Source organism: Phycomyces blakesleeanus, assembly GCF_001638985.1.
Source record: "Phycomyces blakesleeanus NRRL 1555(-) unplaced genomic scaffold PHYBLscaffold_24, whole genome shotgun sequence".
Taxonomy (NCBI): Eukaryota; Fungi; Mucoromycota; class Mucoromycetes; order Mucorales; family Phycomycetaceae; genus Phycomyces; species Phycomyces blakesleeanus.
Genome location: NW_017265157.1, coordinates 802,579 through 813,538, shown reverse-complemented (window position 1 = coordinate 813,538; position 10,960 = coordinate 802,579). Strand labels below are relative to the sequence as shown.

General features: G+C 34.3%; 5 protein-coding genes across 5 annotated transcripts; 2 read left to right on the top strand and 3 right to left on the bottom strand.

The window, feature by feature from the left end:
• Positions 1 to 132: 132 nt before the first annotated feature.
• Positions 133 to 2,677, top strand: PHYBLDRAFT_173193 (hypothetical protein; the record flags this gene model as incomplete). Its single annotated transcript, XM_018436966.1, has 5 exons — positions 133 to 135; positions 197 to 607; positions 1,175 to 1,689; positions 1,753 to 1,919; positions 1,956 to 2,677. The coding sequence occupies 5 exons, from the start codon at positions 133 to 135 to the stop codon at positions 2,675 to 2,677; spliced, it is 1,818 nt and encodes a 605-aa protein (XP_018286818.1).
• Positions 2,678 to 3,211: 534 nt separating this feature from the next.
• On the bottom strand, positions 3,212 to 3,929 carry PHYBLDRAFT_173192 (hypothetical protein; the record flags this gene model as incomplete). The annotated part of the gene is made up of 2 exons (XM_018436965.1): positions 3,212 to 3,486; positions 3,596 to 3,929. The coding sequence occupies 2 exons, from the start codon at positions 3,927 to 3,929 to the stop codon at positions 3,212 to 3,214; spliced, it is 609 nt and encodes a 202-aa protein (XP_018286817.1).
• Positions 3,930 to 3,953: 24 nt separating this feature from the next.
• Positions 3,954 to 6,851, bottom strand: PHYBLDRAFT_150368 (hypothetical protein; the record flags this gene model as incomplete). Its single annotated transcript, XM_018432462.1, has 5 exons — positions 3,954 to 4,100; positions 4,173 to 4,721; positions 4,848 to 5,120; positions 6,563 to 6,646; positions 6,708 to 6,851. 5 exons carry the CDS (start codon positions 6,849 to 6,851, stop codon positions 3,954 to 3,956), a joined length of 1,197 nt encoding a protein of 398 aa, XP_018286816.1.
• A 625-nt stretch (positions 6,852 to 7,476) lies between these two features.
• Positions 7,477 to 7,846, bottom strand: PHYBLDRAFT_173190 (hypothetical protein; the record flags this gene model as incomplete). Its single annotated transcript, XM_018436964.1, has 2 exons — positions 7,477 to 7,557; positions 7,610 to 7,846. 2 exons carry the CDS (start codon positions 7,844 to 7,846, stop codon positions 7,477 to 7,479), a joined length of 318 nt encoding a protein of 105 aa, XP_018286815.1.
• A 1,906-nt stretch (positions 7,847 to 9,752) lies between these two features.
• PHYBLDRAFT_63318 (hypothetical protein) lies at positions 9,753 to 10,746 on the top strand (the record flags this gene model as incomplete). Its single annotated transcript, XM_018441108.1, has 2 exons — positions 9,753 to 10,570; positions 10,638 to 10,746. 2 exons carry the CDS (start codon positions 9,753 to 9,755, stop codon positions 10,744 to 10,746), a joined length of 927 nt encoding a protein of 308 aa, XP_018286814.1.
• Positions 10,747 to 10,960: the final 214 nt, after the last annotated feature.

Sequence of the window (10,960 nt, the reverse complement as noted above, 5' to 3'; positions counted from 1 at the left end):
CAAAAGCAAAAACACAAAATAATAGACAGTATATTAATTAGCTGTATACTTTGATAAACAAACAGAGAAAACATCAACACAAGCAGTAATGAGGATATAGATATCATTGACAGTACTGAAGATGATAAGCCCATGGTGAGATACATAAATACATATATCATGATAATCATACTTATTATTGTTTATCTTACTATAGTACGATGTTGGAGAAGAATGTGAGAATGACATTGACGAAATTGAAGACACTATACCCTTGCTAGTCTTTGATTTTAGCCAGCCTCTTCCTGTTCTCAGCAACGATGAGAAAAAGAATCTCGCGTTCATGCAGTTGATCCAAGAGTTCGGAATTTCTTGTCAAGCCCACAAAAAGATTGTAGAACACTTCAACCAGATTTTTAATTGTTCTATCAATATTACATACCAAGCATGCAGCCCACACCTTGGAAACAAGCTTCTTGAGCGCTTCTTGGGTATCAAAGCAGACGGATATGACATTTGCATCAGAGGTTGTATGCAGTTCAACAACGAGAATGATATCGCATGCGTAAAATGCGGTGAAGCAAGATACAAAAATGGCCAAACTAGTGAAAGTGACACCAGGGTTCCTGTGAGATCGATCGTACAGCTTCCTTTGGCCAGACAGCTTGCTTTGTGCTTGGCTGATGACAAGACCAGGGCTGAAATGCTCTATCGTCATAACCACCAATCCAGCCAAGACGGGCAGAAAGCAGATGTTTTCGATGGTCATGTATACCAATCTATGAAGCATCTGTTTTCTGGTGAAAACAATATTGCGATTTCATTGTCCATGGACGGGTTCAACCCACACAATGTACCTGGATCAGTAACCATTGTTCATGCAACTGTCTTAAACTTGAATCCGACGATCCGTTATGAGAAAAACAGGATGATCCAAATAGCAATGCTTCCTGGTTGCACTGGTCCCAGTGACATCTGGTCTTTTCTTGAGCCAACGCTGAGAGATCTCTGTTTGCTCCAGACAGAAGGCATGGAAGTAAAGACACCGACGACAATGATCAGGGCAAAGGTACATGTCCTCATGGCCACTGGCGATATTCCAGCTCTGGCAAAGCTGGCATGCCATGTTGGCCACACGAGTAAGAATGGCTGTCGTATTTGTCACGTAGTGGGCCAAACTCCTAAACATGGCCAGTACTTCCGCATGTTGCCTGGAACCCAGACGCGCTCACTGGAGAGTTTCAGGAACTACAATCTGGCAAGCAGTGAAGACAGAAAGGGGCTCAATGGTCAGTCACCATTAGCCTCAATGGAAACATTCTCTGGCCCGTTTTTTTTCGCGTTAGACGAGATGCATGGTCTGTGCCACAGAATCGGTAAACAGGTATGGGGACTTGTACGCGGAAAGTATGGAATCAAGCATCCTCTATGTCTTTCTCTTGCCACTCAAAGGGAGATTGGTGCTGCAATGGTAGCCGCAAAATCCACAATCCCTACATTGTTGCATGGTGCCTGGAGAGACGTGACAAAGAATGCCGGTTTCTTTAGAGCTGTGGATTGGGCAGACTTTTTACTCTTTGTTGTCCCCACGTTGGTTGCAGAGCGTGTCCAGGACTTGGTTGCCCGAAATGCATTACTTGGCCTGGTTCAAACATGCAATTTACTCATGAGCTGGGAGTTATCAGCAGAGGATCAAACCTCGATAAGAAGGTATGTTTAATGCCATATTTTATTTCATTTTTCATAGTAATTTACTTTTACCTTTTTTCTTAGTAATCTTGTAGAATGGAACTTATTCCTAGAGAGTCTTCTTTCTACAGCAGATATTGACATTGGCGTGTTCACAATTAACCAGCACATTATTCAGCATTATCCTCAGATGATTGATCTATACGGCCCGCCAAGAGCATATAGCATACGATCCCTGGAAAGAGCCGTTGGTGAGTACTCCAGGTCCATCAAGAGTAACTCCTAAGTCAGTGTCAATGCTGGAAACATCATGATCAGACTGGCGCAATCCCGGCGTGTAGCAGAACTGACAACCGTTGCAAACACAAAAACTCCACCAGCTAACCTTCTAGTTTACAGTGCATATACCAATGGGTGGCCTGTTACAGAAGGAGGTGATCCTGCCAATGCTGAGTGTGAGATTGAGTTCTGGGGGCCTTTGAAGAATTTAACAATTTTCGATAGCTTTGAAGATAGATCTCATCTTTCATTGCTTCTTAAAACGTTTTATGATTTGAAGGCGGAAGAATTTAGTATGCTTGAGCCTTCCATAAAGACAAGCCGCAAGGCCTATCTTAATGGTTGTGTTATTGATGCTGCATTCAACCAAAGTTCTACAAGAGAGGCATGTCATGTTCATGTGCAGCTACAAGTGGACATGAACTCCAGAAGATCCCGCTCTTACCGTCCAGGATATAAGCATTTCTTCGGAAAGGTGGTTATATTCTTCCAACATGTATACAACTCGAAGAGATGGCCACTAGCTCTCATAACCATATATAGTGTGCATTTGAAAAATGGATTGCCTATTACATCTGTAGTAAAGCCGAAGACTATAGTGATTCATGCCAGTGACATTGTAGAGTTGGTTGGCTTGGTGCCATCAAATGTCAATGGTAGCCACTACATCATTTGGCCTAGCCTTAAACGTGGCCCAAAATTGACACTTGGTGCCTTAAGTGATATATAATTTGTTTTTTTTTTTGTAATAAATTTTTCTTTTTTTTTCAAATTGTCTTAACAAATTTTATCCAAGCAGCAGAAAGTTTAGATATTTTCTTTTTTTTTTATTTCTGACATCCAATATTTCTCAATTCCAATATATATTTACCAAAAATGTAAGATGTTTAATTAGAATGGACATTTGTCCCTCCTGAGATTTAATTTTAAGCGATTCATTTGCTTTTTATCAACCATTTCAAAGAACAAAGATTTTCTTGTTTCAACTTGGATTTTTGGTGATTTTTTGATTATTATAGGCCAAAAATGAAGTCACAAATTCAAAAAAGACCACCTTTTTCCCATAGTGTAAGAAAGCTCTTTTTTATTTTCTTTCCACCAATAGAACAAGAAGAATAATACATAAATTTGAACGTCTATATTTTCTGGTAGATGGTAAAGTATTAGCCGAAATTGAGGCTTATCTACCAGAAAATAAGACAAAAAATACAACTACCAGAAAATAAAAAATGCGATAATTTACTAAGTCGTTTTGAAAGTTGTTTCAATTTACAAAACATTTCTTTGAGAAAAAAGCTAGATAGTTATAATTTGATTCTTGTGTATGAGATCTGCGAAGATGAACTTCATATTTGTTTTTCATAGACTGAAAGACTTGTAGAGAGCGTTGATATGCATCAAACAAAGTCTGACCATCATCTTCAGTCATATACTGTTGCATAGTCAGTAGATCTTGGTTTGCATACCAAAGTGTTTGATTGATATCAATACATTGCTGTATAAAAGCAGATGTACAACTGATAGTTGGTGTGATTGTGGCTGTTTCAGAGGTAGAGACTGGCTGTATTACATTTGTACTTGTGACAGAAGGTGGAGAGAAGTAGAGAGATTGGTTTGTATGCAATTTAAAGAAAATACATATGCTTACAAGGTTTATATCTTTGCTGATAATCAAAGCAGGTGCACGAAATAATCAAGTTTGGCTCTGCAATTTGAACGACATATGCTGTATTTTCATTTACAAACGACGAAACTTGCCAATTTACATCTTCTGCAGTACCAGGAGCAACAATCATCATTTCCCTGTCATCATCGTTGACTTCTTCAGCTTCCATCTCACGTATTCTTTGTTGTCTAGTAAAAGAACTCATTGGACCATTGTTTGACATGACGCGTTTGTATTCTTGGGTGAGATAATACTCAACATCATGTACTAAAACAAAAACAAGCTTATCAAGTCTCTTGTTTCTATATCTTTTCATGAAAACTGTTTTTAATTGATTGTGTCAGGACTCGATATAGTTATTTGTGAGCATATGGGAGAATTGTTGTTCATGGTATGCTCTACTCCAGATCTTAAACTTTGCTTCTGTGCACCAGTTTCTCTCAAAGTAATCCAAGAAGCTTTCTTGGTCGTCAAAGTCTTCTTTAAACTATACAATTTTATGATGAAACTCGTCTATGTCTTCTTCATAAATGATCTCTTGCAGAGACTTCATCATCACACCATGTAAAATTTGTGCCTGTGATAATAAGGATCCAAGAATCTTCACACTGTCAGATAACTTTTGGTTCCATGCTTGGGTTACATGAAAGATGGAAAATTGAATGGATGTTGCAGGGAAAGTTGTCTGAATGGCATGAACTTCTGCTGCACAACAATCAATAGTAAATTGCTTTGGGTCAACAAGCAAAGAAGATCTCTTCAAGAACTGCAGCCACTGCACAATGGGGCTTACACCTTGATCATTGGTTACCATAAAGGCAACAGGCCATCCTCTACCAATATCTTCATCCCGCACCAAAAGGGTATAAAGAATCTCATTCATGTTGCTAGAGATTGCATGAGTAGCATCCAAACAGAAAGAAGTTGCAGTTTTCATTTTTTCTTGCTGAACGGGTGACATAAAACCATATGCAAAGGCTGATGGATCTGGAGAATATGAAGTGTTTGCCTTAAAGATGTTGAAGTTTAAGGCAGGAAGTTTGTTGTTTATCCAGATTAAGAAAGAAGTCATTTGGTCTTTGTCAAAATGATACAGCTTTTCATTGATCTATTACAGAAATATATTAAAGTAAATGCTATAAGATATATTATTTTTAAAGCTTACTTTGTTCATCAAATTCCAGATATCATAATAGTTAACTTTTCTTTCAGACTTTCTACCATATCAATCTACAGCTCTCAACATATCAATTCTAATTTGACTAGCAGATTTTGACGACTGTTCTAATTGCTGAGCCAACTCGTGAAGATATTTCTTTGCAAGAGGAAGGGTGCAAATGTCACTAGGCATATCACCAGGAGTATGCTCTGCATGATCTTTTGTAACAACAAATTCATAAAACTTGAATGTCTTAAAGAATCCTTTCACACAAAGAAGAGCAGAACACTTGTTTTTCTTTGTTCGCTTTTGAACCACACGCAAAGCTGCCTTAGATTCATAGGTTCCCTAACGATAACAGGAATACTCATGAGAAAAACACAACTTAATACCAGTTGCTTTGGCTTCTTCAGCAGTAATGTTGGTGAGTTGCTTATTGGTGTTACAAATGACCCACTTGACTGCACAAGCTTCCCCAATCTCTGTTAAACATTCTTTCTACTCAGATGTTTTTACTCTAATAATATTTTCTAATCTAAGTGTCATCACTCCTGGAACAAAAGAGCATTCTAAGGCTTGGAAGATTGTTGCCAAAGTGTAAATGGTTTTGTTAGATTGAGTGTTGTTGATTGACATATTTGGTGAGAGTGTGTATTTTAATAAAACACATAATTTAATGGATATAGAATATCTGTTTCAAATAAACAATTCAAAAACAAAGAAAAGGATTGGCAGTTACCATTTCGGTTAATATTTTATCATCTACCAGAAAATATAGACTTTCATAAATTTAAATATCGGGATATGAATAAAACCTAACATCTATCAGTCAACAGAGATCTAACTATATTTCCAAAAATAGGGGTGGTCTTTTTGCTGGTTTTACCAAAACTGCTACCCAAAAGACCATCTAAAATACTACCTAAAAGACCACCAAAAAGACTACTTTTTTTTCTATAGTGTATATAGATTAATTACTGAAGTATATATTTTGTACTTAAATTAATATTGATAATAGAGACGTTTGTAGACTCAGATTTGTAGAGTTGTACAATAATTAGCTAAAAAAAGGTTTTTTGAAGTTTTCAAAGTGGATTCATAGAAGGACTGCTCATTATCTAACTAATATTTTTGACAAGGCAACTACTAAAATTACAACTAATAATATATACACTACAGGAAAAAAAGTGGGGTTTTATGGCTGCTTTATGGTGGTTTGACAAGGCGGCTTTGTGGCAGTTTTTTGCCAAATATCCACTTTGCCCCCCTGGAGTTTAAATACATATTACAGATCTCTACTTTCTGATTCTCCTTTGTTGGCTCTTCTATTGGACAGTGTTTCATTCTTTATTGTATAAAGTATATTATATAATTGATTACTTTTATTGGGTACTCTTTTAAATGTCATTTATTACTTTAATATTTTAGCTTAGAAAGGAATTCTATTAGATACTAGTAATTTTTTTTTATTGTTACTTTTATGAAAACAGTTTTTTTTGGATAATATATATGTAAATGTTTGATCATTTTAATAAATACAAATTTTTATTGGTTATTACAATAAAAGATCATTTTTATTAATTATTTTTATTGGTTGTTATGACAGAAAAAAAATCATATTGTTCATTTTATTGGTTATTATGACAGAAAAATAAATAATATTATTTATTTTATTGGCTGTTAAAGCATAAAAAAATTTATAGATACATTTTATTGTCTATAAACTATTTAATATTCTAGGTTTTCATAATATAATATTCTATTCAATTTCACTACACTGGATTACTTACAAGACTGTAATCTTTTATGGCGGTCCCTTCAGAGATGTGCAACTCTTGCAGTTGATGCCCAGTTTCTGAGACATCTAGTGAAGTCTATACCAGAATCCTTCATTATATTTGCGTGCCTGGCACACATTTCTTTCTTAAGTGCTACTGGTATAGACCCCCAACTAGGATTAGGACCAAGAGTGATCAACGAAGGATGGGCAGCCATATCATCACATATAAGCTTTGTACACATATTGAGTGTGGCCTTTTCGTTACTTGTTATTTCAATATCAAGATCTTCACTTATCATCTTGAAGATATGTGTTGTGGGGAGAAAATAAAGCAAAATATAATATAGACAAAATAATTCGTGAGAACTTGTGTAGGTTATTTATCTCCAAAAGAAAAGTAAAGAATGATAAAATTCGATTGTCTTTCTACACGGAACTATCTACTGATATTTATATGTTTTTCTAATTTGTAATTCAGTATGTGCTTAAGTAATCTTTATCACAATGAGTCATCTTCCGAAAGTATTGTTCTTCTGGAAAGATCTGGAAAGACCAATTGATATGATACTTCTCCAGTCAGATCAGTCCAAGAGTTTTGATAAAGAAGAGCATTTATGCTATTGGTAATATTTTACTATTCTGACCCAGACACTTGGGTAATGTTTCATAATATTAAATAGTTGTAGTTGTAGTCTCTCAATTAAGTATTTGTCTAATAAAAAAAATATGTAGATGAAATATAATAGTGCCATATATATAATGTATATGTATTTGTATATCTCATGTCATGATGATAATAATAAATAATCAATTACATGTATGATGATCTGTGTATTAGATAATATCATAAAGGCAGATCCGTTTGACTGGAATAACTGAGGATATTATTTTATCCTTCAGTCTTACTCTCATATTCAGCAGTAATCAATACTCATTCACAACAATATGCTTTAAAGTTATATCATGGAATATGCTCACTGGTTTGCGGATGATATTAGCACTAGACTATTAAATGACATATTAATATATATTCAACTTGTTTTATTTTTTGTCTTACAATGACAGAGACAGAAGGCGAAGTGTGTTGGTTAGGAATGTTTCTATTCTCCAGTTGGCTCTGGAGAGCTGTAATCTCCAAATTCAAATCTTCGATGCTCATCTTCATTTCGAGCTTCAACTCTGAGATCTGTGCCTTCATTTCAAGTTTGGCCTTTTCTTGGCCTGCCTTCAAAGATAGTATCTCATTGTACATTATATGTAGCAAAGAGATGGAATTGTTATCTGTGTTATTCATGTTGAGAGTTTGATTTACCTGAGAAAAAAAATTGTTGTGAAAGAAAGATAAAGGCTAAAAAAATTTTCTATTGTCTATTATTAGTTTCATATAAATGAGTTTAACCTATTGGTCCAGCCAATATTATTATTGGGCTACTGTAGTTCTAATAACAGCTATTACGCAATGTTTTAGCTTCTGTCCTTGAGTTTATATTTTTTTATAGTACTTTTTTTTCAAATTGTCTTAACATATTTTATTCTCTCAGCAAAAAGTTTAGATATTTTCTTCTCTTTTACTTCTGACTTTTAATAGCCATCAATTGCAATCTACATTTACTAAAAATGTAAAGTCTGTAATTAAAGCTTACTTTTGTCTATCAGGAGATTTAATTTTAGGTGGTCAATTTGCTTTTTGTCAACCTTTTCAAAAAACAGAGATTTTCTAGTTTCAAATTGAATTCTTAGTGATTTTTTAATTATTATAGGCCGAAAACATAGTCACAAAAGCAAAAAACCGCCATTTTTTCCCATAGGGTATGCTATTGATTCAACTAAACTTTTTGTTGCTTTGACTATAAAACAGCTGTAAATTCTATATGTAATTGGAAACTGTATTGCATATATTTTTTCCAAGCCATATGTGATATAGAATTAGAGTAAATTGCGTATAAAAATATATAATCAAACTTTTTCTATGCCATTGTAAGCTTATATTTGAAAGTTACATTTCTCTATATATTTCTGCTGTTTAAATAGCATCAGTTTAGAAAAGCAAATAAATGAATATTAGAGGCTACCAATTTGAATAAGGTTTGGTAGATTTTCTACCAAACTTTAATCAAGTTGTGGTGATCCAGACACTCGGATGTTGGATTTATCACATATAAGAACATATTCATATTGGGATAGCGTAGTAGCTATCATCTTGTCAGTATAAAATATATATAAACGATTAAGTAATCAGCCAAATAATTATTACAGTTAGTACTGTAGATAATATCTTAAAGATTGTTAAGATAATTATATCATACTGCCGGGTAAACTGTGTCAGATCGATATGGAGCTAATTTAGTAGGAAGTCCTAAAGCTCTAGTATAAAAGAGAAAAGAGTAGCTAAGAGCTAAAGAAGTACGATTTATGACTTGATGTCATAATTGTAACACCGACACTAGTTAAGCAGTAAATACACTCTAATAACCAAATATAGTAAAGGAAGAAAACCTTAAGAAACTAAGACATAATGACAAGAGCAGATTGTGTTTTCTTATAAAAAGGGACACTTTTTATTTATGAATAAAGACAACTTATATACAGTCTCAAAGTATTTCTATACGTCTCTATTATCAAATATTTTATTTTTCTATTGTTTCGTACCTGAAATACCACACAAGTTGGTAGAGTAGTGTCTCTATATAGATGTGTATGTAACATTGAGTTTTCTTTCTAAGACAATGAGCTCGTGCAAAAAGTTGAAAATCTGAGTTCACAAATGTCTCTAATATTAACTGTTAATATTTCATTTTTGTAGTTTTTTTTATATTTTTTATCTCTATTTATCTCTATATCAACTCTTACCCTTCTATCAATTTTTATTTCAATTGTTAACTTTTTTTAAAATCAATATTTTTTGAAACTTTTATGCAATACTTGGATTGGACCCCCCAAAAAATTGAGATTGTTACACCAAACATCTCTGACATCAGAGATAAAAATATTGTTCTTGAAATCTTAGGCTATCCTTACGGACAAGATGACGGGACAAGATTTCGAGGAAAAGATATCCATCTCTGACGTCAGAGATGATTAGTGTAACAATCCCATTTTTTTTGGGGGGAGCAACTAGATAAATGATTCTTCGGATTGCCAATAAAATCACTGCCCTTTTTTTACTACAACATCAGTGCATAATTTTTTTGACATTTAATATGAGCAACATCAACAACACCAACAACACCAATGACCTTGTCATTGTCAGTGAGACTTCTTCCAAGAAGTACAATACTGCTTTGACCGAGTTTAATTCTATCTTTCTTGTTGGAAGACAATTTTCTTCAACTGTAGCTGTTCGTGAAGCTGTCAAGACATATGGTGCCACACATAATATTGCATTTTCCACCATGTTTTCATCAGAAACTTGCATAAAGATTATCTGTAAGCATGCGGGCAAATATAGAGACACTCATAAGGCTGCAAAGATTGCTTTAGAAACCTCTACTAGCAAAGAGAGTCCCCTTCCTGGATGGGAAAGAAAACATGTCAAGGATACACAAAAGCATGGCTGCCAATGCTTTGTGTACGCCTCTAAGAAAAAAGACGGAAGAGTTGCTGTGCACTTGTGTGAGGCACAACATAACCATCCAATTGAGGAAGATCGTAAGGCGTATGCTATGCACCAAAAACTTTTGCCTGAGGACATGGCCCTTGTAACAAGACATCTGGAGAATAATGATGATGTATCAATCATCTTCAACAGTTTGAAGATATATGGATACACCAATGTTGTATGTCAAGACATTGAGAACATCAAGCAGCACTTTGGAAAAGATTATGAAGGAAAGGAAATGTTTGGTTTTATTATCACTTTACAAGACCTGGACTTCTATATCCACTATACTGTTGATAATACAGATGACAAAAGAATCAACATGGTTTTCTTTGTTCACAAGAATGCAATTGCACTACAGGAAAAAAAGTGGGGATTCAGCTGGGGATTCAGCTGGAGATTCGGCTTGGGATTGAGCTGGTGATTCTCACGAATCGCAGTGGAATCTCTAGTTCCCTTTTAAGTAATATATTTTAATTGCTGTTAGCTTATTGATGTTAGCTTTTATTCATATCCCGCTATATTTACCCATCTGCTATACCCTTATTTTAATTGGTAGTAAAAGAATAGAAAAAGGTTTCTATTGGTATGAATGAAAGAAAAAAGTTTTTTAATTGGTAATAAAATATTATTTTGGTTTTTATAATTATTTTAATTGGATAAAATACATTTTATCATAGTATATGCTTAAATTGTATTGGTCATTTCAACAAAAACATTCTCTTAAATGGCTCTCATTTATATATATTCGGATTTGTTCACAGTTTTAATTGGGCAAAAAAGTTTTATTTCATAGAGGATTTTTATTTA